The 27,948-nt window shown below is 34.7% G+C and overlaps 7 protein-coding genes across 8 annotated transcripts in view; 5 read left to right on the forward strand and 2 right to left on the reverse strand.

Annotated features, from left to right (window-relative positions):
* The window catches only part of LOC104721129, a 3,702-nt gene extending 2,606 nt beyond the window's left edge, over positions 1 to 1,096 (forward strand). Inside the window, exons 13-16 of the mRNA XM_010439047.2 lie at positions 71 to 137; positions 286 to 352; positions 456 to 509; positions 637 to 1,096. Coding sequence (XP_010437349.1) covers positions 71 to 137; positions 286 to 352; positions 456 to 509; positions 637 to 780 — 332 coding nt within the window. The 3' untranslated portion in view covers positions 781 to 1,096. The remainder of the gene's footprint in view (positions 1 to 70; positions 138 to 285; positions 353 to 455; positions 510 to 636) is intronic.
* LOC104721130 (peroxidase 49-like) lies at positions 2,209 to 3,749 on the forward strand. Its single transcript, XM_010439048.2, has 4 exons — positions 2,209 to 2,496; positions 2,579 to 2,770; positions 2,852 to 3,017; positions 3,137 to 3,749. The coding sequence occupies exons 1-4, from the start codon at positions 2,275 to 2,277 to the stop codon at positions 3,547 to 3,549; spliced, it is 993 nt and encodes a 330-aa protein (XP_010437350.1). The 5' UTR covers positions 2,209 to 2,274; the 3' UTR covers positions 3,550 to 3,749.
* On the forward strand, positions 5,485 to 6,742 carry LOC104721131 (50S ribosomal protein L7/L12-like). The gene is made up of 2 exons (XM_010439049.2): positions 5,485 to 6,076; positions 6,444 to 6,742. Exon 1 carries the CDS (start codon positions 5,524 to 5,526, stop codon positions 6,064 to 6,066), a length of 543 nt encoding a protein of 180 aa, XP_010437351.1. The 5' UTR covers positions 5,485 to 5,523; the 3' UTR covers positions 6,067 to 6,076; positions 6,444 to 6,742.
* Positions 6,780 to 7,903, reverse strand: LOC109124420 (probable ubiquitin-conjugating enzyme E2 17). Its single transcript, XM_010439050.1, has 6 exons — positions 7,814 to 7,903; positions 7,600 to 7,703; positions 7,421 to 7,523; positions 7,265 to 7,328; positions 7,071 to 7,159; positions 6,780 to 6,986 (listed from the first exon to the last, which is right to left on the reverse strand). The coding sequence occupies exons 1-6, from the start codon at positions 7,838 to 7,840 to the stop codon at positions 6,891 to 6,893; spliced, it is 483 nt and encodes a 160-aa protein (XP_010437352.1). The 5' UTR covers positions 7,841 to 7,903; the 3' UTR covers positions 6,780 to 6,890.
* Positions 8,860 to 12,583, reverse strand: LOC104721134 (D-2-hydroxyglutarate dehydrogenase, mitochondrial-like). 2 transcript variants are annotated; one of them, XM_010439052.2, is made up of 16 exons: positions 12,420 to 12,583; positions 12,020 to 12,339; positions 11,817 to 11,918; positions 11,602 to 11,649; positions 11,255 to 11,325; positions 11,027 to 11,145; positions 10,845 to 10,931; positions 10,634 to 10,743; positions 10,453 to 10,533; positions 10,272 to 10,369; positions 10,040 to 10,148; positions 9,855 to 9,960; positions 9,682 to 9,767; positions 9,487 to 9,612; positions 9,314 to 9,407; positions 8,860 to 9,157 (listed from the first exon to the last, which is right to left on the reverse strand). In XM_010439052.2, the coding sequence occupies exons 1-15, from the start codon at positions 12,523 to 12,525 to the stop codon at positions 9,315 to 9,317; spliced, it is 1,662 nt and encodes a 553-aa protein (XP_010437354.1). In that variant the 5' UTR covers positions 12,526 to 12,583; the 3' UTR covers positions 8,860 to 9,157; position 9,314. The 2 variants fall into 2 exon arrangements, with proteins under 2 accessions (XP_010437354.1, XP_010437353.1); XM_010439051.2 differs by having other exon boundaries at positions 10,845 to 10,934.
* On the forward strand, positions 12,685 to 15,293 carry LOC104721135 (CDK5RAP1-like protein). The gene is made up of 3 exons (XM_010439053.2): positions 12,685 to 13,097; positions 13,388 to 14,433; positions 14,543 to 15,293. Exons 1-3 carry the CDS (start codon positions 12,757 to 12,759, stop codon positions 15,055 to 15,057), a joined length of 1,902 nt encoding a protein of 633 aa, XP_010437355.1. The 5' UTR covers positions 12,685 to 12,756; the 3' UTR covers positions 15,058 to 15,293.
* On the forward strand, positions 18,468 to 23,277 carry LOC104721136 (3-epi-6-deoxocathasterone 23-monooxygenase). Its single transcript, XM_010439054.2, has 9 exons — positions 18,468 to 18,925; positions 20,364 to 20,688; positions 20,818 to 20,967; positions 21,101 to 21,373; positions 21,895 to 21,984; positions 22,079 to 22,157; positions 22,315 to 22,421; positions 22,565 to 22,695; positions 22,868 to 23,277. Exons 1-9 carry the CDS (start codon positions 18,684 to 18,686, stop codon positions 22,959 to 22,961), a joined length of 1,491 nt encoding a protein of 496 aa, XP_010437356.1. The 5' UTR covers positions 18,468 to 18,683; the 3' UTR covers positions 22,962 to 23,277.

A 27,948-nucleotide genomic window follows, 5' to 3' on the forward strand; every position in this document is an offset into this window, starting at 1 on the left:
CCCCCCTTCTCTCTCTCTCTCTCTCTCTCTCTCTGACACATACAATTTTTTTGTTCCTAAATCATTTCAGAATACAACCAAGGTAGTGAAGGAGGATCAGCGAAGGGATGGGCTATATTTGGAGTTTTTTCCTGCGTGTAAGTAAAACCTCACTCTCAGAATCTGACTAACATTTACAACATAAATACATTTGTCTTGCACATAGTGCTTTGTAATTTTACATGCCTGTCATATAACTGAACAATTATTCCAATTCTTGTGTTCTGGTGTGTTTCTTCTGATCAGATTCCTCGTTGCATCTATGCTTTTCTGCTGTGGAGGCTTTATTTACAAAACAAGAGTAGAACGTGTGGTAATCTTCAGTCCATCTACTTCCATTCTTGATTCTCTATTTCTTCTTTCACGCTATATGCACACACACATACACAGTCACTGACATGTTCATATGGATGCAGCGTGGAATTGAGGCATTGCCAGGGATGTCACTTCTATCGGGATTACTAGAAACTGTAAGTATTACAAGAAAAGTCCAAGGATTTCATTTATGCAAAATCAAGGAGTAAACTCACTGTTGGTTATGGATCTCTCAAGATACAATTTCCATGTAAGCTAATTGATTTTGGTCTTCATATATAGGTGAGTGGAAGTGGACAAAGCTACTCAAGAACTGAAGACATCAACAATGCATTTGCTAATGAAGTCTCATGGGATCGCTCTTCCGCATCCTCTACTCAAACAACAACGCAGAGACCAACTGAAAGAACATATGGTGCGATCTGAAATTGTTAATTGCCTTACGAGAGGTACTGTTTCAAGCCATGGTATGGCAAGCTAGTGATCTGCAATTTTCGGATTTTACTTCTTTTTTTTTTGTTTAGTTTCTAGAAAGAGGGGAAAATGTTAAAAGAGTCAAAAGGTTAAAGGCCTTCTTCACCTTGAGGTTGCTTTTAACTGCAGATTCCTGTGTTATAATCGAAAAAGACAAAACCAAAAAAAAGGTGTCCTTTCTTTGCTTTGGTTACAAGAACAAAAGTGTGTTTGTAAAAGTCAGCAAAGAGAATTTTTTTTTGTCAAAGGAGTAGTTAGAATCTCTTCCTACTCTCTTGTCTTTCTCACTTACACAAAAAGACTTTGGACTTTGTCTACGCAAACATGTTCTTTCAACCTAGTCCTTTAAATATTTCATTATTTTTGAATTCCTCTTTAAGATTTTAGTTAGGTCATAGGTCTAGGGTTTATATGATTTAGTACTATCTTAAAATATGATCTGATTATTCTGTTCATACTTGGGGCTACCTCACTTTTTATCCTACTTCTACAAAAAAAGATGGATCAGTAAGGATTATTCTCTTATTAATTCTACCTTCGAAAATAAAATCTCGATATTTCGTGATTGAACCAAGTGGATTTAAGAAACAACGATTTTGATCTTAAGTTATTTATAATGACAAAAAGAAAAACACCTCCAGTGAAAAGGTGTTTCTTTTTACCTCTACGAAGAAAGTAATTAGATCGACTACGAATAAGGTAAGTTATGTTTCTCTCCATCTTACGTTGAAGAAGTCAGAAAAGTTAAACATCAATATTGAAGACATATCTTTACGGCTTTTATGTCAGTAATTGGCATTTTTAATTGTCTACTCAATTGACACGACGATGGCAAAGCTTCAAATATCTTTGAAATTAGCCTATTCAATAATTATAAAAATCTATTTATATAGTTGTTAAATGTGCGCTTAGTGAAAAGGTATGGTGAAGCAAGAAATTTCCAATATTTATTCCTAGGGAGAGATTTTTAAATTCTTCAGAGTTCAAATTATTGTTATGAGTCGTTAAAATATAGATGAAGATAACAAAGTGTATACACAGTATTAAAAACACAAAGCTTGCTTTGCTTTTCCCTTCCAAGTCTCCAAAGTCAAATTATATTTTAAATACAACTAATTTTAATTAACTAAACCAAAATAGGAGGTTAATTCGCCAAACTTAGCATGCAATGTTGGGTACCAAACCAAACCCAAGCGTTAGTCTCTTTTTAATCTTCTTTTCTCCAATAAATTTTTACAGTTGTTTTCTCTTTGTTTTTTTTTTGCATTTCCTTGGCTATTATCTTCATCCCAATTTAGTTAATACTTAATACCAACTAACTCCATTACCTTTTGCTTCTTTCATCTTCAGAGTCGTTTTCCTATAAATACCTTCTTCGTCTCATCTTACTTCATATCGCTCATCAACACAAAGTCTTCTAGTTTCCTCATCTTCTTGTTGAAAGTAATGGCAAGACTCAACAGCTTTCTCCTTCTATCTCTAATTTGCTTTCTCCCTCTCTGCCTTTGCGACAAGAGCTATGGAGGAAAACTCTTCCCCGGTTTTTACGCCCATTCATACCCACAAGCCGGTGAGATCGTGAGATCAGTTGTAGCTAAAGCTGTTGCTAGAGAGACCCGTATGGCTGCTTCCTTGTTGAGACTTCATTTCCACGACTGTTTCGTTCAGGTTTGGTTAATCTCTTTTAGGTTTCACCATTTTTTTGGTTTGTTTAAGTTTACTTGTTTAACAAGGTAGCTTTGAAATGCAGGGATGTGATGGTTCTTTGCTTCTAGACAGCGGTGGGAGGATAGTGAGTGAGAAAAGCTCAAACCCAAACAGCAAATCAGCTCGTGGGTTCGACGTAGTTGACCAAATCAAAGCCGATCTGGAGAAACAATGCCCTGGAACTGTTTCTTGCGCTGATATTCTTACCCTAGCCGCTAGAGACTCCTCTGTTCTTGTAAGTCTCTTCCATAATTATTCTCTATGGTCTCGAACTAAAACTGAAACATCAGCTAACTCGGTATGGTTTTTGGTTTAGACCGGTGGACCAAGCTGGGTGGTTCCATTGGGAAGAAGAGATTCAAGAAGTGCAAGCTTAAGTGGTTCGAACAACAACATCCCTGCACCAAACAACACATTCAGTACCATTCTATCCAAGTTTAACCGTCAAGGACTCGATGTCACTGACCTTGTTGCTCTCTCCGGTAAGCTGTCGTCATTCTATCATAGAAAGTTGCTTCACACACATGGAACAAATTTAAAAGAAACCCCATTACGCATTACTTGCTTCTCAAGCCACCACACTTTTTAAATGTTTTCTCAGGTAGCCACACCATCGGATTCTCGAGATGCACGAGTTTCAGACAGAGGTTGTACAACCAGTCCGGAAATGGCCGTCCAGACATGACATTGGAACAATCTTTCGCTGCTAACTTGCGCCAAAAGTGTCCAAGATCCGGTGGGGACCAGAATCTTTCGGTGTTGGACATCATCAGTGTCGCCAAGTTCGACAACAGCTATTTCAAGAACTTGATAGAGAACAAGGGTTTGTTGAATTCAGACCAAGTTTTGTTCAGCAGTAACGAGAAATCGAGAGAGCTTGTGAAGAAGTATGCAGAAGATCAAGAAGAGTTCTTTGAGCAATTTGCGGAATCAATGATCAAGATGGGAAATATCTCTCCTTTAACGGGTTCGAGTGGCGAAATAAGGAAAAACTGCAGGAAGATGAACTCTTGAATTCGTGCTATAAGAAAAATGTTGGAGCAAAAATAGATACAGAAGTGTATTCGGAATAAGTGTGTGACACTTGCTTTTACTTTGGGGTGTGTTTTTAAGTTTTAAGTTGTGTTCTTTTGCTTTGTATTTTAAGAGATGAGATTTGAATTTTATCAAACCAAGTTATCTTTTTTATTCGAAAAATGATTTTTAATCGTCAAGTCAACTGTAGCCAAGACAGGCGTTTGCAGAAGAAAAAAAGCATGGTCAATTACACTAAACCATATTACTCTCTAATCTTTACTTAACGTATAATGCTGACCCTGGTATTATAAACTAGAAAAGCCTTTATACGGTCATGGCGACAATAGAGCCGTTGATGTTACACAATATATATTATTAGGTATAAAAATATATTGTTAGGTGTAAAAAAAGAAAAAATCTTTGCAATTAATCATATTTAATCGTTATTTCCGAAATTTTATTATACAGTTAAAAATAAAATCTTACCTAACACCCTTACAAGCTTTTAATATAAATCGTTTAAATCTTCATTCACCAAAATACATCTCTCATATTTATAATAATAATAATAATAATAATAATAATAATAATAATAATAATAATAATAATAATAATAATAATAATAATATGACATTGTTTCTCAGTTTACAATGTTAAACTGTCATATAAATTATATTTTATTTTAAAATTATAATATAAATAAAAGAAATTTCAATCCGTGCTGGAATACACATCCTAATCTAGTTAATATATAAAGAATTAAGATCAATCTACTAATTGTCAATTATTTTTTAGTTGTAAGCCCAAAATAAACTTAAATTTAACGCAAAAATGATCAGTCGCGCCCCGGAAAGCAAATCAAGGAGCTTTTTGTCCCTACAACCTGAGTTTTGTGAGAACCCCACATCACTTCAAACCGGCTGTCAAAATGGATTAACCCGGAGTGAGAGAGACTCTCATCAAGACATGAGACACTCTTTACCTTCTTCCAAAGCAAATCACCTTTCTTGGAATCCAAGGTTTGTGTTTCACACCAACACAACCCTGCTAGGCGATCAATAGAATAAATGAGTTCACCGATTATACACCAGTCCCTTCGGTTGTTTACGGGTGGACAAGAGGCTCCCCTTCCCCATTTACTCTCACTGGTTGAGTAGTAGAATGTGTTATCAAGTTTTTTTCTTACAATTTTTTATTAAGTTTTGTTTCATGTTGTTTTTACAATTTTAACACTAACTTAACGGTCAAACTTTATAGATCCTTTTAGAGTTTTTACGTATTCGATTTCTTTTTTTATATTATTTTTTTTTTGTCCAAACTTTGTATATTTTAGAAATTCAATAATATACTTACAATAACAATAATCAAATCTTACTTATTTCTTTCAACCACTCCGATTTCTTCTTTAAACCATATGGAAATGTTAATTTTTCATCATTTATATATCCATTTTTGTTACTGATATTATATTATTTTCAGTTAAAAAAAATATTAATATTGGGAAATCGAATTTTGTAAACAAAAACAGGAAATCCAAGTTTTTTTGATACGCGCCGAAAAGGGTCAGCCATAAAAAATTTACTAAGCTATGAATCGCCATCTAACTTTGTTCTTGTCATTGCCTGATCAATCTCTAGAAGCATATCTTCCATTTTGCTTTGTATTTTAAGAGATTAGTTTGATATTTGAATTTATCAAATGAAGTAATATTTTTATTCACAAAATATTTTCAATCGTCATTTGCCAAATTCTTTAAAAACGAAGAAAGAACCAACAATCAAACACAAAAGTTTGAATTAGTCACACAGTATTAGAGTGTGTCATCTAAATCCGTTATTGGGCCTAAACAGAGAATTTAGAAAGAAAATGATATTTTGAACGGCCCATAAAGGCCCACTAAATAATCTCCGGTTAGGGTTTATGCTTCTTCAACATCAACTTGAATTGAGTTTAGAGAGAGAGAGTGAAACGATGCAGAATCTTCGAATCATCTCCTCTCACTTGTCACGAGGTTTGAAATCCATCAAGACACACCCAAGTTCTTTTCAATTGATCTCGATCCAATCTCGGAGCTACTCATCGCCGGCGACGCAATCGGAGAACGTCTCCAAAATCGTGAATGAGCTATCGAATCTCACTCTTTTGGAAACAATGGACCTGACTGAGATCCTTAGGCAGAAGCTAGACGTCAGTGAGATGCCTGTGATGGCGGCGATGATGCCAGGGATGTCTCTCCCGGGATCTGGTGCCGGTAAATCCTCCGCCGCCGGAGCAGGTACAGAGAAGAAGAAAGAAGCAAAGACTGCGTTCGATGTGATGCTTCAAGCGTACGAAGCAGCTGGGAAGATCAAGGTGATTAAAGAAGTGAGAACGATTACGAGTTTGGGGTTGAAGGAAGCGAAGGATTTGGTGGAGAAAGCTCCAACATTGCTGAAGAAAGGAGTTAGTAAGGAAGAAGCAGAGAAGATCATTGAGAAGTTGAAGGCTGTGGGAGCTAAAGTTGCTATGGAGTGACCATTGTTAGGTACCTCTTTTGATTGAATTATGAGAATCCAAACAATATTTAGAGATTGTGCGAGCATGGTGTTGAATTTGTAGTGCCTTATTAGGTATGAGAATTTGGAAAGGAACAGTATTTTTGACTCTGGAATTGCATTAAGTTGCTTCCTTTTTTATATGAGAGGTTAAAGTTGTGAGCTTGATGTTGAGTTTCACTTCATGAAGGGCCTTTGAAGTTTCTTGTCAAAATGCACAGAGCAAAAACAATGTTCAGTTGAAGGAATCTTGTAGGCAGAGCAATTAGAATAGCTTTTATAGTCTACTGGGAGTAAACATGTGAACAGATTTGTCTTTTTGATTCACGTGCTGAAGCTTTTAGTCTTTGAACGCAGGTGTTATTAAAACTGGAGCATGACATGGAACAACTGAAGCTTCTGATTTCTGATGAGTAGTCCTTCCAAGTGTTTATTACAAATGTAACATGTCATGGAAAGTCATTAGAGGTAGAAACAGATTTTTGTCTTCAATCAAATATACACACGAAGGCTTGTTGTTAGAAGCAAAGTTCTCTTCTTTGGATCAATCATTCTCTCAGTTCTTGGTTTGTACTAACAGTTGTTGATGATCTCTTCTCGACAGAGGATGAGGCCATTTCTCTCATTTAATAAATGAATCATGTTATTTCCAAACTTTCAAGTTTTATGCTCAAGCTTTTCATTTGGTTTAACTGTAGAAAGAAGCTGTTCTTGTTTTAAAGATAGCAACAGATCAGGAGGAACTCGACCTGAGCTCATACAATATGTTTGTAATCACAATATTATAGGGACATGTAGGAGATGTTATACTTTATCGTCATGGAAACGCCACCTAGTTTCTTTTGGAGATCTTCCATGTTTGCAGTTTTTCAAGTAATGGTCATTGTCTTTCGGCTTTTGCTGCAAGGAGAGAACAATCAACATCATCAGAGAAAAGTTATACTGTGAGCCTTGGAAAGACGAATATAAGTGTTACACACAAACCTTCACGGGTGAGCTGGAGAGCATTGAGAGAATGCTGAGACAGATCGAACTTAGTCTCATCGCTGGTGACCACGAATCATACAAAACATCTGCATCATAAAAATAAAAATACGCATAGAAGCTCTTGTCATTGGACTTGGAAAGAGAGAGGGCAAAGTACTAGAGTGAGTCATTGTGTTTTAGTATGTTCTTACCCAAACAGATGTGACCGTTGCTATAAATATGAGGATGAAGTGGAGCTGGATGCTGAAAGATGACCTGTTTATCGGTGAAACCATCGGGTTATGGGATTTGATGCGATGTTTAGATACCGTTAAGTATGATTAAGAAAAAGGAGTTTGAGGATGAACCTGTGGAGCTTCCATAGGATAATGCTCAGGGAACTCAACCTGAAGTTGGTAAGTTTCATTGGCATAAAGAGTTCCTGGAGCTCCATGCACTTCAATGATCCATCTGTTCACACCAACAATTCAACATTACATCATTGGTTATCGATACTAAAAGCAAAAACAGGAAAGCGGGTTTATACCGTTGGAGATTGTCAGAGACTCTGTGCTTGAAACCAAAAGGAGGACTGGTTTGCCACTCCATAAACTCTTTCTGCAACCGGTTCGTGGCGATTTTGGTCAGACCCTAACATAATAAGAACAAAAGAGAGGTGATCAAACCAAATAAAACAATTTGACCCCAAAAAAAAAATGGTATGTTATATATATATAAACTTAAAGAAGCAAGTAACCAACCTTGCGAGTTGATTCAGAAGAACTCATTTGTGTTTGAAGTTATTACAGTGAGTGAGAGAGAGAGAGATTGTGGGATGTGTGTTTTGTCTCTTCAGCCATATCCATGAGCTTTTTATAGTGTCTTATCATCTTTGCAGTTGTGTCTAAAGCGTTTGGATCTATGTCCAGTCATCAACCCGACGTCGTATTATCGTGTCGGCCTTCTTTAATTCGGGACTTTCCACTTGTGTTGGAGAACCGAATCTTCACTCAAAACCAGTTAGGAATATTATCATAAAAACATTCCTAAATCTAATTTTCAGAAAACCAAATTCCCTGAATTAAAAATCTCATACTATTATTAGTATAACTAAACTGGTGCATGTATATTATTAACACCAAAAGAAAAATTGATGCATGCATCAGGTAAAACTTGACCCGTAACATTGTTTTAAGTTATTTTTCATCATTCATCGACGATGCCTTGGATTTCTTTTTTTATTGATAACATATATATTGCTTTCACTGTCTTTTCGTCCCTTGTGAATTGTGATTAGTTTGAATGGATCGTTGGTTACAAAAGTGTAAGCAACTTGATGGCATAACAAATTTGACTAGTCATAATTACAAATTTACAATCATGCTTGACTCATGATGTTGTTGTATGCATTGGCTTCACCTTAAACCAGAACTAGTACACATTTGTTCCATGGAAACTATGGGCTATGGCGATGGCAAGACGGATCTTATATTCCTATAGCTGGTCCAATTACTTAAGGTCTCAGAAGAATATATACGTACTTGGTAGAACCGAGACCTTATATGTTAAATTCCATAGCTTTTCTCTTAAATTAGAGAAGTTAGTTAAGACATATCAATCGGACCAGATATTATTCCGGTTTATCTGACCGATCTGGTTTGATTTCTACTCTAAGAATAAGACCTATTAAAGAAAGGTTAACACATGAAGAAAAAACATAACAGTGGAAGAAAGAAAAAAAGTCTTTTGTGAACAAATCAAGTAAAATCATTATAACCGAAATTGCCAAGAATAGAAAGATATTATGTGAGAGATTCTTGAAAATGCTATTATGATAGATACTTTATCTTTTCGAGTTTTGGTCTACATACACTGCAAATTTTGACTTTAAATACACGTCAGATCCATAGGTTTTGATTCTTTCTTATCCTTCAATAGTAAGATATTAAAACAAGGCGACAACAACAAAGAAGAAGCATATACAGTTTTGAGTTTTAGACTTTTAAATCAGCACTTGTATTTCTTGTTCCTTTGCATCAATCATATTGCTCAAACTTGGCTGCTTATGTTCCAAATTCTTGTTTGAAGAATCATCTCATCACCACCTTGCATTCGCCGAACAAAGAATGTCAATGATTCCAAAGTTAAAAGATGATGATTCTTCACTTTTGACGTTGGAAGAGCATTGATAGATTATAGAAAGATATATGCTTTCAATAATTTCGGTGCGTAATCATAAAGCATAATAATCTTTTTTTTACCTTAGTGAGAGAAGAGAGAGTGAGGAAGAACTTTGTATGGGTTGAGAATTCCCTTAGGGTCCAGCAACTTTTTAATGGAAGCCATTATTGCAACCTGCATATTTTATATTCCGGTAAGAATATAGTGACAGGAACGTCGTCTACATAGTTCCATTTGTTGTTTGTTAACTCACAGTTTCAGGTGATTTGCTGTAGAAGATTTCATTAGCTTTCATTACACCTAATCCATGTTCTGCACTGATGCTTCCACGGTGCTTGGATGTCCACTCATAGACATAAGGTTCTATCAAACCTATAAGCTGCAAGGAAAGAGTGGCTGAATGATTATTTAAACTCTTGGAATGTCTCATATTGATATTTGTATTTACCTTATCATTATAGTCTGCGGCTGAGATGTTTAAATGTAGATTTCCATCTCCAAGGTGACCATATCCCATGACATTTGCTAACTCACCTGAAGCATATGCATGTTTGGTTGCAGTTTTCATTGAATCTTTCGGTTTTAAGTAACTAGTACACAGTGCAATGATATGTTTCTTACCTAGTCTCCGTCGAAGATCGTTGACAATATTGTAAATTTCTTCAACCGGTAAGGATAAATCATACTTGTAAACAGCTCCTGCTTTCTGTAATGCCTCTGTTATACCCTGCAGGGTAATAATAATGGCATTATTCGTCGTGTAATATCAAGATTTCTTAGGGGAAATAACTCTTAAAAGGTTTTACCTCTCGTATGCGCCAAAATGAGGATGCTTGGTTAATGTCTTGAGCGATTACACCATCAGAAACTAAACCTTTTTCCAGTGACTTTAACAGGAAAGCTTCAAGCTTCTCCCTGCATTAGTTTTTCAACCAGGAAAAAACTCTCTCAAGAGATCTAAATACTTGGCAGAGAGCCTCATTTGAACGAAACGAAACATGGTGAAAATCCCAAGAAAGACCGGCAAATTCTTTATACCTGTCATTAGTTTCATCACTCCCCGTTGTCTCTATCAGAATATAAAAGTTCTCCGTAGAGGAAACTGGATTACGTACACCGTCTAGGTGGTTCAGTACCTGTCCAGTGAATTAAAAACGAAAGGATTTAACAAAAATCAAAGACTTGTACACAATATAGAGTATCTGGAATGCAAGCTTACCAAATCCATGGAATTGTTATCAAGAAACTCGAAAGCAGATAGTATCTCTCCAAGATTTTTCTTTGCTTCAACAAGAATTTTCTGGAAAGAAAAGAAACATAAGGAGAGACAACAGTTTACACGCTATCTCCTCTGTAGAGAGAATTCAATTACAGGAATACGGAAGAAAACTGTCTTAAACCTGGCAGCTGAGATAATCTTTGCAAGCAATGAACGCTAAATTTACAGAAGACAGTTTTGGTTGTGTGAGAATAGAAACTTTAGTTACAATACCAAGTGATCCTTCGCTACCTGTGGAAACCAGTAAAGAGAAAATTCAAGATGTTTCGGTCTCTGTTGGTGATGAAGTGACATTTGAAATAATAGTACAGTTACAAAATAATAATACCTACCGATAAACAAATGTTTTAAGTCGTACCCAGTGTTGTCTTTGCGTAAAGTTCCAAGCATGTCAAGAACATTGCCATTTGCGGTGACAGCTTCTAGACCGAGATGGTGAGAGATTAAAGATGATGAAGTTGGAACTCAAATGTATTTCATATGGATCAGAAGTGACTAGAACGTAAGTCATTACCCAATACGGTTCCATGGAGTGAGCCATAACGAATAAGGCGCAAACCACCAGCATTAGTTGAAACATTTCCACCAATATGACAGCTTCCTTTTGCACCTAAGTCCAGAGGCATAATAAAACTGAGGAAACAAAAATTTAATGTTTCTATATCCGACCAAAAAGGACATTCTTTTATTAATTTTTAGTTCATTGTTACTAAAAGAGGGTAAGAAGTCATGGTTAAATTACCCTTTCGTGTCAAGAAAAGTTGCAAGATTTTCCAAAATACATCCTGCTTCACATACCAAGACACCACTAACCTGAACACATAACTCGTATCATCATCATCAAGTATGTAATTATATTACTCTGTCTCTAAGTAGTACGAAAATTTGTCTCAGAATTTTTTTATGTATGATGAAGACTATTGGAACATCTACCTAAGAAGCAACTGACACTAGAATAGAAGATTGTAATCTCCATTGAACTGAACAGCTCGCACACAGTTTCAAGTAATTATTTTACAAAGTTACTTCCCAAAAATAAGAGGAAAAAACAGGAGCATCAGTTGTTCTGAATATAAATTTGCCAGTTACCTCATCAAAAGCTAAGACTTTATTCATCAAACCAACATTGATGATCACCTGCAAAGATGCCGCAACCGTTTGTCATATCTATGATCGAAAAAAAAAACTTCTTTTCTTTTGTTCCTATCTCTCACATTCCTGAAAATTTCCTTCGCTAGCTTTGAACTACCTAGCCAACAGTTTGATCATCACCAACTAATATAAAAAAAAAAAAAGTATCGAACCTCATCAAAGACAGGAACACTTCCACCAACAAGACCAGTATTACCCCCTTGAGGAACAACAGCTAAACGCCTCGAATCACAATACTGAAGTATCTGAGACACCTGCACAAAAAATACAGTCAATGTCAAACATAAATTTTTCATCGCAATCCAAACAAAGTAATGGTCAGAAACAGTAGAGAAAAGAAAAAAAAGAAAATCACCTCTTCTGTGTTCTTGGGCAAGAGCATCAGCTTACTAGATCCTTTGTACTTTTTCATCCAATCAGTATTTGCAGTCTCAAGTCTCTCTTCATCTTCAACCACGTTTTTATCACCTAATATCTCCTTGAAAGAGCTAACATCCTTCGAATCCAAAGACGAAAACAAAGGTTTTCTCTCAATTTGTGAAGCTGATGATGACCCAAAACACTTGTACTGCTGCAGCATCCCCAAATTTCTACCAAGACATCGATGAGTGTTATAATGGTTCCCAACATTGGACTCAAAAAGCTTGCCTTTTGTGTCGTAGTGAGTCACAAAACCTAAACCCATAAATCAAAGTTCAGTTTTTTATTCATCTCTCAATCTAATTACAAAAGTCAAATTGGAGATGAAATCAAACCTGACACAGAACGGGGCACTGAGTTCTTGTTTGGTCGGAGATTAATCAGAGATTCACAGCCAAATCTTATAAACTCTTCCGATCTTCTCAATCTCTGCATCATCATCACTCTTCTACTTCTTCTACTCCCTCACGTCTTCTTCTTCTTCTTCGTTCTAACCAAAGATGTTCGTGAGATGCTGGGAGTGAAATACCAATATTACCCTTGAGTCTGGATAACGAAACGCAGCGTTTTAGTGTGAGTAGATTGTAGCTAGAACCCCTAAGCCTGAGTGAGAGAGAGCCTCCCGTTGTTTGTTCTGGTGGAGACTTTTGGAGCTCCTCATCTTTTTCTCCAATGGCGTCTTCTTCTCTCTCCTCCATTCTCATCAACCCTCACGGTTGCTCTCTCTGTTTCAAAGCCTCTACACGACGCTGTTTCGCTCTCACATTCCTCTCCTCGCAACTAATCCATACTTCTTCTTCTTCTGCTGCTGCTCTTCTCCCTCGTTGTCACAGCACGCATCGTCTCGCACATAAACCTATCAGGAGGAAGAATGGGTTTGCCTTAAACCTTTCTAGAAGCTTCTCTGTTTCTCAAGTTGCTGGTTCTGGCAAGTTTGATGGTCCAAGCCTCCAACAGTTCGTCTCTAACGCTCAAGCACATGGTTCTCTTACCACTCCCGAAATCGAATCTGAGTAAGTCCTCTATTATAGGTTAAAGAGTTTTAAAGTTTAGATTTTGAGATCAATTTTGTTTGTTATGCAACCTAATTGGTGTTGGACTCAATTGGGGACCCTAAAGTTTCGAAATTTAAGTTGCAGAAGCCATTTAAGTCAATATGTTTGTTCATCAATCCATAGTGGTCAGTCAGAAGTTTTGACCTTTTTTATCTTTCAAGTTGTGCAATTGATTATGTTGATTAGGCTTTATAAGTTATGCTAAATGCTAATACTATTCTTTTTGAATTCTTTCTTGCTCTTGAAAGCACATTAGATACCGATGTTGTGTCAAAAGGTCGGATTTATCATGAAACGTATGGATGTCAGATGAACATAAACGACATGGAGATAGTCCTTTCGATTATGAAAAAGTCAGGTTATAAAGAAGTGGTGGCTGATCCCGAGAGTGCTGAAGTCATTTTCATCAACACTTGTGCTATCCGAGAGAATGCAGAACAGAGAGTATGGCAAAGACTTAACTACTTTTGGTTTCTAAAACGTGAATGGAAGTTCAATGTTGCTAAAGGAAGAGCACAGTCTCTCAAACCTCCTAAAGTTGTTGTTTTGGGATGTATGGCTGAGAGATTAAAGGACAAGATTCTTGATTCTGATAAAATGGTTGATGTGGTTTGTGGTCCTGATGCTTATAGAGATCTCCCGAGGCTATTGGAAGAAGTAGACTATGGACAGAAAGGAATCAACACTCTTCTTTCTCTAGAAGAGACTTACGCTGACATATCACCAGTGCGAATCTCTGAAAACTCAATTACCGCTTTTGTTTCGGTTATGAGAGGCTGCAACAACATGTGTGCTTTCTGCATTGTTCCTTTCACTAGAGGCAGAGAGAGGTCACGACCCGTGGAATCCATAGTCCGCGAGGTTAAGGAGCTGTGGGAAGCCGGTGTGAAAGAAGTTACGCTTTTAGGGCAAAATGTGAACAGCTATAACGATGATTCGTCTGATCCTGAGTCAGGTGCTAAGTGGGAATACAGTGAAGGATTCTCGAGCAGGTGTAAAGTTAAAAACATGGGTTTGCGATTTGCTGATCTCTTGGACCGACTCTCCTTGGAGTTTCCAGAGATGCGGTTTAGGTTTACTTCGCCTCATCCTAAAGATTACCCTGACGAGTTGCTATATTTGATGAGAGATAGATATAATATCTGCAATCTCATCCATCTTCCTGCACAATCTGGTAATAGCAGAATACTTGAACAGATGCGTAGAGGTTACACCAGAGAAGCTTACTTGGATCTTGTTAAAAAGATTCGGAGTATTATACCAGATGTGGCTATAACCAGCGACTTTATCACTGGTAAGCCTACTCAAAAAACATTGCTTTAACTTGTTCCATTGTATTCTGTTTTCTTAGTCCTTGATTCAACTTGTCTGATGCATAAGAGGCGAATTGTGTGTGTTGGTAGGCTTCTGTGGAGAAACCGAAGAAGAGCATGAAGAAACCTTAAGCCTGGTGAGAGCAGTTGGATACGATATGGCGTATATGTTTGCATACAGCATGAGAGAAAAGACGCACGCTCATCGGAATTACACAGACGATGTGCCAGAGGAAGTCAAGCAGAGACGTTTAACAGAACTAATAGAAGCATTCCGTGAAACCACAGGTCCGTGTTACGACTCTCAAGTCGGATCAATGCAGTTAGTTCTAGTCGAAGGACCAAATAAGAGAGCGCCTGAAACAGAACTCATAGGAAAAACAGATAAAGGTCACCGAGTTTCGTTTGTCACCAAACCTCTGTTTGATAAAGCATCTCTTGGTGATGATGGTTTGAAGAGGAATCCTGAAGTTGGGGATTTCGTGGAGGTCCGGATTGAGAAATCAACGAGGGCATCACTATACGGAGAAGCTCTAGCCATTAGTAAACTGTCCTTGTTTCACGATGATGGTGTCGATGCTGTTGTTGCGTCTTGCGCAAGTTAAGTTAAACTTTCGTTTTCTTTTGATTCCAATACTTTTTTTTTCCTTCTGTATACTTTTTTTTTTATAGTTGACCAACTAAGAAAAAATTACAGAGAACCGTTATTGTTTTTTAGAAAGTAAAATTTTGTAATCGAAAAGATAGAGAAACAGAGGAGGGAGAGGTCTTCAATGGCGATGGTGAGTTTTTCGAAATCACCAAATGGTTGATTTGACAATGACAAGTCAATCTTTTTGTATCTCTGCTGCTATGCTCTCTATGCGATGTAAACAGCAATAAATATATATGGGTACTCTCACAAATCATTTATTTAACATAAGACAAAAGGTTCACAGCTCGAGACATTTTAAATTGTCTATGTAGTCTCCAGGCTACATGTATCAAGAACTAATATTTTGTACTTGCTGTAAAAAAAATTAACAGACAGATAAGACGTTAATCGTTAGGGTATTTCAAACGTATATTTGTTTGTTTGATATCATCATATTTTTGTTTCTTGTGTTGATGGTCGGAATCTAAATCCTAACAATGGTAACATGTTGTTATAAGTTGTGGTCAAAATATTATACAAACACGTTAGGCAGAAAGCTGTCTAATTAATTTATTGTGGACTGACCTTTTTATTAACATGTGTAACTTGGCTTTTTATCAGTCATAAATTCGATTATTAATTAATATGACTCTTGGATATTATTTAGTCAAAAGGTTAAAAGACCTCCGATCACATGTTATAGTGATCACACTCCCCAATAGTAAAGTTGGATTAAGTATCATAACTCATAAGTAATAACAAGTTGGTGTTTTTTTGTTTTTGTTAAAAAAGTTGGTATTCGTATATCTAACGTAATCTTTAAGAGATTCCGATACAAACCTAGTGATTTGTATTAGTATTATTATGATAAACCTAATTTAATATAGCTAGTACTTTGCATTAGTGATTATTATTTGTCACCATTTAATACGATATTATATGTTAATTGACAAAAAATTAGAGTATATAAAATATATGATATCGATAATCGTACATTCATACTTAAATAATTCAAATGGCATAAGCAAATAAAATACTACTAGTTTAATAGCACTGATTAACATAATGTGTGTCGTCTGTCATGTTTTTATTATAATAAGATCATGGATTAATCAGTGAACTTATGTTCATCATTGTTTCGCATTCTAAAAGCAGATCTCGAATTTGATATATATTTTGTCAAAGCATTTGATGATCTTTTGTTTTCATATTGACCTATACTGTACCATGAAGTATGAAGTTTATGTTTACTTTGTTTTCAATCATATACTTTGCTAATAAACAATTTGGTCCAGGGAAGTGGATCTCATTATTGAGATATAAACATATTGATGATAACTATGATCGAGTATTATTAGTTCAAATTCATATTTTAAACGAAGAGGCCATAATTATAACCGAGTTACAAAACTTACAAACATTGATCATATATGAGTTTGGCGTTTCGTACAAAATTCAAATTTTTGAGGTAGTACAAAACTTTGACAACGTTGGAATTAGTAACGTAAGCTAGTACGAAAGGTTTTGTTACACGGTTTTTATCGCTATTTGTAACCATTTGGCCCGTAATAATATATATTTACATGTTGCTAATAGTGGACTAGAATCAAGAACGAGTGTACAAGGATTTTTCTATAAATGGAAAAACAAAATAATGAATAGAAAAACAAAATAATAATGAGTGGGGGTGAGAAGTAGCTATCTAATATCTAAAAATGAGACGAGACAAATTGGCCTAAGCGTGGCGCAATAGCCGCTCCCAATTTCTGTCCCCTCATTTATTTCTTCTCCATTTTGTTTATCATACAATTATGTTTTGTTGCTCTCTTAGATTAAATTAATAGTACTATTAACGTCGACTTGGAGCTATAAATTTTAGAAATACGGATCCGATGTTATAAGAGTAATGTATTAGTAATACACCACTACTATCACGGATCAAAATAATAAAGATGCATACGCATATGATGTTTCAATGCATCTTAAGAGTACTTAATTGGTAGTATTCAATGCCTGCTTAACTATAGAGGCAGGCAGTGCAGCCGCCCAATAAAAAATTATAAGCTAAAAAGACACAAACAAAAAATATAAGTTGAAAAGGACACAAAAAAAATTTATATGAACCAAAAAATCTAAAAAAAAATTAGAAGTTTTCCGATGTGTTAAGGAGTATCTTTTTTTAGTTTGCCCATGAGCAAGCGATGATAGTATCTTTTAAATATGAATAATTAAATTCTCTTAAACCTAGTAGATCGACCAATATTCTATACACAGTTGACAGTACTACGATTATTCAATGTCGAAGAATCTAATCTGAGTGTGACAATCTTTTAGATATATCAAGTTACACACTAAATATATTTAATTGTATTAATTAGTTATAATTATTTGTAGAAATAACAATAACAAAATCATACTTATTCATAATCTTAATTTAATAGCAATAACTAATAATGCAATCTATCATAAATAATACAATCAAAAAGCTATATTTTCTTACATAACACAATTAAGAAATATAAGAAAGGTTATGGAGATATGAAGTCTATACTGTACATACCAAAATATTGACAAATCAAAATATAGTTTTAAATTTTTAATTTTCAGTTTTATAAAAATATTATAGTATTATGTTGACTCAAATAATTTAATTTAATCATTTGTATTAACCTTAATTGATATAAATTAAAAATAATATAAATACACAGAGATTTAGTTTATGATTTAAAAAAATAAAAATAACAACATAATGTATGAATATTTTATGATATACAAAAATTTTTAATTATATGATTTAGTTAAAAGTACAGAAATCCAAATCTCATGGTTTTAGGTAAGATTTGAAATATTTTTAAAATAAATTATATCAACTTTCCTGAAATCTTCAAAATAACATTCATTGAAATGTCCATCTAAAAATTACTTTGTTAGAGAAATTATATATTTATTTCCAATGAAAATTTGTATAGCTATATCAAATTTCTTAAAATAACAAATACTATGTATATAGCTAAAATTCAGTTCGTTATTACTCATTAATGCAATTCTTTAGATATACATATTGTATATCTGTGAAAATCGAATTTTGACTAAATAGATATGTCCAAATGTTGTTAACTAAATAAATTGTCATTAATGCTTACTAAATGGTTGAGATGTAGTATATTGTAACTTCAAGATTATAGTAAAAATTAACTATTTATGATGATTTCTTAACTTGAATATATATATATATATATATATATATATCTACATAAATATTACTAAATTGTTTTATATATACTATATAGTTGTGAGGCAGGTAAAATTGGATTTTATAATATCATTAATTCCTCTGTTTTGCCCACATTGACAATGACATCAACATAGCTTTAGCTCTTCAAATATTTATTCTCTCACACTTCCTCTTCCTGCATGGTTTTTGAGAATTGAGAAACCATTTTCTGTTGGAAACCTTCTTACAATTCTCTCTCTTTTTTTTTTTTTTTTATCTACTTGTGCTTAGGCATATCCCAAGACTTTTTGGTGTATGTCTATCCTCCGCTAAGAACAGGACTTTTCCGATCGCCGGAAAATATTTCTTGGCCTTCTGATTTAATGGATTTTTGGGTTGCTGGTTTCTTGGTTTTGACGGCCGGAATACTTCTCCGTCCATGGTTATGGTTTCGTCTAAGAGAATCTAAAAAGAAAGATGGAGGAGATGAACATGAAGAGAAGAAGAAGAAGGGAATGATTCCAAAGGGGAGCTTAGGCTGGCCGCTGATCGGAGAAACCCTAAACTTCATCGCTTGTGGTTATTCTTCTCGGCCGGTTACCTTCATGGAAAAACGAAAATCTTCGTAAGTCTTTTTTTCTATATATTAAATATTTTTAAACAGAAAATAAGAAAAGTCGTTTTCTATCAAATCTTATTATAATATAAACTAAACTTTTTTTATATCGAATTCTAAAGAGACAGTTCAAAATTGATTTGTATCCCTTAATTACGTCTGCTTAATTAGTTACTAGTTAGGGTCGTCTTTTTGTTCTTTATAAGTCAATTGTCCTGCCTAGTGCCTATTTCCAACAATATATTCAGTATAGTAACCCTAGAGCACCTAACTTTTTTTGTTTCTTCATCTAAACATAAATTACTAAATACCTAACACCATTTACAACAAAAAATTAAGAACTATTTTTGTAAAACTCTAACTAAGTGATCTCTTTTTAGGTAGTTATATAGTAATGATGATTTTAAGAAAAATACACATAACTCTATTGGGGATGCGGATAGTTAAACTAGAATTCTTGGACATAACATAAAATTTTCATCTTATATTAAAAGAAAAGGACTGACAAAACCAAGCTGTCTTCATGTTCTTGGCCGTATACAATAGCAAAAATAGTTTAAGCGTGTGTTTTTTTTTTTTTAGGATGATTGAGTTCAGTATATTTCATGTGTCATCATCTTTATCTCTTCTGTTTACTAGTATATAATTTTCCTATGTTATTATTATTTTAGTATGCACATCTTTCTTGTGTTCTTCTGCTATTCATTATTATTTCTTGTATACTTATAAATTTTTCAAAATGGGTCCTCTTGAATACCCACTGATTTATCCTTTACCTTATTGTATATATTTTTTTTCTTAAATCAGACACCTTCACGTTTTTTTTTCCACCATAATATAATTTTCATGATGATATATCCGTTGATTCTTTATCTTCGATATCACTAGTCTTAGATATACGAACACTAGCATATTAATATCGAGTTATCAACTAAGAAAGAAAGAGGGTAAATAGTAAATAACCTCCGGAACTTTTTTGTTTTGGTTAAAGAAGAACCTCGTGATGTTCGAGGGGAAGATATATCATATATAAAAAGGCAGCAAATAGACATGGATGAAATGTTTCTTTTTGTAGCCATACACCATTCGCCTACTTCTCTCGTAGACTTCACCTTTCCATTTAATTCATCATTCATTTAAGCCAAAGGGATGTGTCTAACTGTGCATATACCAAACCCATACAACAAAATAGAAATTTCTCACTACGAAATGTATTATTATCTCATATAGTTTTTTTGAAAAAAAATATTTATTGTACACGAAATCTAGTTTAGTACATTATTTGTCAAGAGTCAAGACCATTAACTAGAATGGATAATTTATTGTACACGAAATCTAGTTTAGCGTAAAGTTTTCATGGAAACGTAATATCGGATTTGAATTCAGATGAGGTAGAATTAGTTCTATGTTTCTTACCGAAATCTTGTTACATCTTAACTATTTTCAGATACGGAAAGGTGTTCAAGACGAACATAATAGGGACACCAATCATAGTATCAACCGATGCAGAGGTCAACAAAGTGGTGCTCCAAAACCACGGGAACATATTTGTCCCTGCATACCCTAAATCAATAACCGAATTACTAGGAGAAAACTCTATTCTCAGCATCAATGGACCTCACCAAAAAAGGCTTCACACGCTCATTAGCGCCTTCCTCAGATCTCCTCACCTTAAAGACCGGATCACTCGAGACATCGAGACCTCAGTTTGTCTCACTTTGGCTTCTTGGGCACAACTTCCTTTGGTTCATGTTCAAGATGAGATCAAAAAGGTATTGTCTTTGAAAGTATATGTGCTTACAAACAACTTAGCCACACGTTATGTCTAGTTGAATACTTGAATTATATACAAGTATAACAAATTTTGATTCGTATAACGTTTTTTGTTGTTGTTTTTGTAGATGACGTTCGAGATATTAGTTAGAGTGCTGATGAGCACAGCCCCTGGTGAAGATATGGACATTCTCAAACTTGAGTTTGAAGAATTTATCAAGGGTCTAATTTGTATTCCCATCAAATTCCCTGGAACTAGACTTTATAAATCCCTAAAGGTAAATTATTTTGTTTATATTACATGAGCACATCACTATAAAATTATGCGAGTATGTGACATCAGTATTTTTTTTTATTACATTTTGTTAGTGTGCAAATCTCTAGCTAGGGTTTAATATGTGAATCATGCAGGCGAAAGAGAGGTTAATAAAGATGGTTAAAAAGGTTGTGGAGGAGAGACAAGTGGCGGCGGGGACGACGGCGTCTCCGGCGAATGACGTGATGGATGTGCTTTTAAGAGATGTTAGTGACGGTGGTGATTCAGAGAAGCAATCTCAGCCGTCGGATTTCGTCAGCGGAAAGATCGTAGAGATGATGATACCCGGAGAGGAAACAATGCCAACGGCGATGACCTTGGCTGTCAAATTCCTAAGTGACAATCCCGTCGCCTTAGCCAAACTCGTGGTACGTCTTTTTCCGATGTACACACATGACATTACACATACAACAGCATATTACACGTGTGTGTCTTAATGCAAATTTGCCGACGTCTGTGGACCGTAAGATTGATTAGATGTTTGTCTTATTGAGGAGATTTGAACGGCTGAGATTTAATATAGTTTTCGAATCGGTGGGGTCAGTTGACTTTTGTATCCGTGGTCGCTGTCGAAAGTCTTTACAGACGAGACACACGAGTACACACAACACACAGGTGTGGGAAGGGAGGTGACACGTGAGAGTATGATAGCCGTAGGATTAAAAAAGCGGAGTGGACGGCTGTCAGAAGAGGACGATTTGTAATTAAACGCCTTTGTCTGTACGAGCGACCACACCGCCTGTCAAAAAAATAGCGTTTCGCGTCACAGAAGCGCTTTGTTTTCAACGCCTTTCATGTTTTCAATCAAAACGCAATATTTTTTTATTGCGTTTTTTTTTGTTTTTTTACTGCTTTTCCCCATTTTAATGATTTTTTATGGTAATTGTAGGAGGAGAATATGGAGATGAAGAGGCGGAAATTGGAATCAGGTGAAGTATACAGTTGGACTGATTATATGTCTCTCTCTTTTACTCAAAATGTAAGTATTATTTTTTTTAACTTTTTTTCACAAAAAAATTACCACCTTGATATAGAGAAAATAAAATATTGACGTTTTCAAAATACAAACATAGGTGATAAACGAAACGCTGAGAATGGCTAACATCATTAACGGAGTGTGGAGGAAGGCTCTCAAAGATGTTGAAATTAAAGGTAAAACAAAGTTAGTTATATTGATCAATCTGAATTGTTAGATTTTATTAGATCATATGCTTATACATTTGTGATGAAAGGTGTTATTGAATTTTGATGATAATGAATATATTTTCCTAGAAAATTAAATATAAATATTGGTGGAATGAAATGGCAGGTTACTTGATACCAAAAGGATGGGGTGTATTGGCATCATTCATAGCGGTTCACATGGATGAAGACATTTATGAGAATCCCTATCAATTCGATCCGTGGAGATGGGACGTACGTCACCTTTTCCCATAATCTTTCATACTTATCTTCCTCTGAATTAAATTTAATCTCTCTCAATTTACTTTAGCTTCTTCTTATAGTACTCAACTACTTATACTTAAGCTTCTTCATTAATCAAGTAAATTATGTAACAGAGGATTAATGGATCGGCAAACAGCAGTATTTGCTTCACACCCTTTGGCGGTGGGCAAAGGCTATGTCCTGGTTTAGAACTGTCGAAGCTCGAAATAGCCATCTTTCTTCACCACCTCGTGACGCGGTACAGGTAAACCGATCATGACTTTAAATTTGAACCATGGTCTAAAATTTTTGCAAGGTGGTATTTAGTCCACAAGTCACAAACATGACACATACTAGCAAATTTGAACCGAGACGTCTCTATGTTGCGAATGTCCTATTTTACGATTTATATGATATTAATCGTTATGTACATGTAGTTGGACGGCTGAGGAAGACGAGATCGTGTCATTTCCGACGGTGAAGATGAAGCGGAGGCTCCCGATCCGAGTGGCTATGGTTGATATTCTATAATAGAACCCTTAAAAGAACAAAACTGTTTGTGCGAAAGGAAGCAGGGTAGTATAACAAAATTATTTTATTTAAATCAATTAGCAGCGAAGAGAAGCAAACAAGAAGATTGGTGGGTAAGATAGAAAGAGCCATACGTACAGCAGCTAGTGATGGCTCAGAGATCATGAGAGATTCTAATTGTATTTTTGTTTGTCATGTCAAATTATAAGCGTTGGTTAGGTTGTCCCTTTCTCTTTTATTTATCGTACCAAACGCAAGTTGAGATATGATTCCAAATATATATATATATATGGCTGATTGATAATGTTAATATAAACCTATGTGTCGTCTCTATCTACATTTGTTTTATGCTCGGTAAATCTTAGACAGATCGAACCTATATATCTAAAAAAATCGTAATTGTCATGTAAAATATAGTGTGGTTACTGAAATAAATCCACGGAATATCGATGTGTTGTCTCGATCGATAATGTGATAATTACTGAACTGTATACTTCGACCGACGACGTATGATACATAGTATATATAATAACGTATACGACATGTTATATGATATGATATGATGTGGTATTAAAAGAGTATGATTTGGTGGGTGATAATGAGATCGAGTAAATTGAAATTTATGACGGCCATAGTAAGGACAATACCATGCACGAAAGACGAAACAGGTCCATGGGGAAAACACGTGCATGTTGTTTACGTCGACCCACCTTATAATTATTTCCACTATTATCGAATTTGTGGAGCCTTTTTATATATGTCATCTTCGACACTGCCGATTTTCATCATTATTATTTTATTTATTTATTTTGTTTACTTACTATACGGGTTTATTCGTATGCTTTCTGTTATGTTAGTGTTCGGTACGAATATATTAGGCAGTCTTAACCAAAAAAAAAACTGTTCATTTTTGTTTCAAACTATCAGTTGTAGAGGTAACGTACTTTGAGTATCAACTTTGCATTAATAAGCAAAACATCATTTATTTTCACATATTTTAATAAATAATTTAAAAAGAAATCATGAGGATGCAATAATGCATCAACGGTACTAATTACTAAACGTAAGTTACCTAGTTAATGGTGGGGAAAGAACGCCTGATAAAGTGATTAGTATGAACTCTGAAGTTATGATGGGCCAATATATTTGACCTTAAGCCCACGCTTAGCTCATATACGGCCCCTTGGTTTCCCTCGTTTTATATCTAACCAATTTTCACTCTCGAGCTTATGATGGATCGAGATAAAAAAATAAGATTCCAAAACATATGCTACATTAAAAAGAAATTACAGTCAGGAAACTCGCACCCGTAACTAAGCATCTATGTGTGAAAACTTGAAATGATAAGTGATAACTGAAATATTACTTATTTACTAAACGTCTACAACCTTGTAAATTTTATATATAAACAAGTTCGATTACGATATATATAAGTATCTCGATCGTGGGCTGTCGACCAAACGGGCAGCAAGTGATTATCAATGAGAATGTTTAAACTTGTGAATGATTAAACATATAACTGCATTTCTTAAACTAAGTAATTATGGTGAACATTAGTGTCTATGTATATATCCACAGCAGATAACAAATATATCTCTGCAAGTATATTATAATATATATAAGGCTATTATTGCTACGTGCTTATATATGTCTCTTTGTGTGGTCAATTCGACCATCGGTCTCGATGACTATGTTCAACGGCATGGTCCGGCCGTATCATGTTTTGTTTTTTGCATTATCAAACAACAAATGCTAAGATAATGTTAAATAATTATGTAATGTTTGATTAAGAACCATTGGAGAAAAATAAACAATATAATGGCTTGCGATATTAAATTAAATATGTATATGTGCTCTTTAATAATGACTCCACTAAGGTCATAAACATAAATCTCGTTAATGACCGTTATTATATTCTTTTCATGCAAAGACTTTGTCTAACAAAGATGAACCAAATTATACATGTTATTATAGCATATCATTGATTGTGTTTTAATTTGCTGAAAGAATGTTTTTTTCGTAGCATTGATGCACTATGTGATTTCTTTTGATACTTCAAATCAAACCTTTGATTAAGTATTTTATGCTTTCAAGTTTCAAGTTTTAACCAAGCAAAACAAAATCCTATATTTAATTAAGTTTATTTTTACTAGTTCAAGATATGTAGTTCAAACGAGTTCAATTAGGTAATCATATGATTAACCTGTACGATCTATTATGTAGATATTTCTGCATCCTCAGATTTGAGGGGTACTGTCATGACACCAGTCACCATGAACACTTAAATGTAATGTTTTTCCTTGAAACACAAACGACTCCTTTGATGTGGGGATCTATATTATTTATGATTGACTCAACTCAAACATGTGAAGTACTAGATGATGGATTCTTATTTATTAAGCAAGGTGTGGTAACATTGTAAATTTATTCGCCTTGGACAAAAAAGAAATCTCCATCAAGCATACATATCAGTTTCCTTATATTGCATGTACTAACAAGTGGTCCATAAATATTGTTGAAATGGTATTAATAACTTATATCTAATACATTTATTGCAAGATCGAAATATTTTTATTCAGTCGACAGTTTCGTTATAAAAGTTTAGATTTCAATCAACAACAACGGTTAACAAAAACTAATCATTTGATGAGTTGATCATGAGCTCAACGGTAAGCTTATAAACCAAAGGAAAGAGAAAAAAGGAAGTAGATCCTTTGATAACGGCAATTAGAATTTGTGATTTACAACATGTCTCATATGGTAAGCAATAATTATGTTTATAAATCATCATGATTGTAAACTCCTGTACTTCCATAATGTTGTAAAGGGCTGAATTTGCTCGTTTAAACTTTAAAGGTTTTTTTTCTTTAATGAAAAGAGTTGGGAAAAAGAAACAAAAAAAAAATGTCTAAAGCAGAAAGGAAAAAAAGAGTTAAAAAAGTTAAATAAAGCAAACATGAAAAGAATCGCTACAGAGAGAGTCAAAAGGCGGGAGAGTTAACTAACAACTAACGTGGCGTCAAATCAAGTCTCATGATCCGACTGAGGTTCTTTTTTTACCGAGTGGTTAAAACAAGTTACAGTTACAGCGGCCGTGAATCTAATTATGTCTGATTACGTCCAGACGCGTGGGTGCGTGACGTTAAGCTCGCACTTAAAAGAGGGGTTTTCTTTTTCTCCTGGTGTGTTATATGATCCCTTCTTTATTTAAAAAATAAAAAAATTGTAATAATCACTAATCGTTTTCTTTGTTAATTTATCTCTTGAGTCATAAACAGAATTAGTTTTATTAACGCGATAAAACTGCAAGTATATTGTATATATGATTAGGTTTTGGACATTAACATGTTCTTTATTATCTTTTCAATATAGTCAGGTGCATGTTACATAGGATAAAACTAAAAACATAGATTATGAATTTTGCTTAATAACATTCGAATCTAAAACGCATGTAAATCTTGATTTTCATAATGGAGATATTTTAAAACGCAAGAGAGAGAGTGTAGCTGATGTCTTCAGATACTTAAAATATATTATAATTAGGATGTCTACAGACTAATTACTAGCTGTGATATATCATACGTACAGACAAATTGTGTTTATCTGTAGAGAGTAGTAATAAATAAGTTGATGGAGTTTGGTAGAATTTTCCATATCGTAAGAAATACCGATGCTTCAGGATATACCGAATAAAGATCTAGCGTTACACATAGGTCGATATATAGAACAAGAATTAGCTTTATTTGTCTTGGGAACAAGCGAAGAATCGAAACTCCGACAGACGTAATCTCAATTAGCTGAGAGGCGTGTGAGTATAGCCTTTTTTCTTCGAATAAATTATACACTCCCATAATGCAAAAACAAACAAAAATATATAAATAGAATAAGAAAATTAACAACTCAACGTAATAACGGAATCCGATTAACAGAGTGAGGAATCATGTGGCTCTCGAGAGTTCTACGCCAATGAGGATCGAACAAAAGGGACGGAAGTAAACGACGGTGTTGGGTGTGTGTGTGTGCGTGGTTAAGAAAAGGACAAACTCACACGAGACACGTGCACCGAAGCTTTTTTCCCACGCGCCAAAGAGTTTCGTCTTTGTTCACACAGAACCAAGATGGGGTGGTAACGAAGGTAGGACCTTGAAGCACCAACCACCTCCGACGGCTAGACGAACCGACAATTGCGTTTACATGAAATTTACTGAATTGATTATTGATCAGACTATAGTCGTTATTTAGAATCAGCAAAAGTTTTACAAAGGGTGGTGAGATATTTTAGTTTCTTTACCGATAATGAGATAAAATTTGGTGATGTCCAAAAGAAAAAAGAGAGAAAAACTTGTTTACCAAAAAAATAAAGAGGTATAGAAGACAACTCTATCACCATAGGAAATTGTTTTTTTTTTTTTTTTTTTTTCCGTTTTATATGAATGGAAGGAATCTGTTTTAAACAATTTCCAAAAAGGTTAATGAGTTAATCTTAGAGAACTTTTTTACCTTTGACAAAAAAGAGTAGAGTCGGTGAAACTTTGGTGGGATCTAGTTGGTGTTATCTCTAACTAAAATTCAACCACCATTAGCATAAAAACAGGGCAAAATCAATCCACATAATACATGTAAAAAAAAGTATTAGACTCCAAAATGTGAAGCAAGGAATTGAAGTGGCCTTGTCATATAGTTTTAGGTAAAGCGTAATGCGACTGCGTGCCGGTCTGCCCCATTATATTCTTTTTTATTTGTATGCTCTTCTTTTCCGTTTTCTCTCCGCACTTCATGCAGTCGAAGCCTTATAATTAGGGTTTTAACACAAATCTACAACCTCTCCTTTTTCTTATACTATATAAACATCCCATGTGGACACCAAGACCTGGAAATCTTGACAATCAGCTTTATTTTCAATAACTAATTTAAATAGATTAATTAGTTAAATTAGCTTTATAATGAGACTTTGTTTTGACCACTTATATATATATATATATATATA

This window comes from Camelina sativa, chromosome 11, assembly GCF_000633955.1.
Source record: "Camelina sativa cultivar DH55 chromosome 11, Cs, whole genome shotgun sequence".
In the NCBI taxonomy this organism is placed as follows: Eukaryota; Viridiplantae; Streptophyta; class Magnoliopsida; order Brassicales; family Brassicaceae; genus Camelina; species Camelina sativa.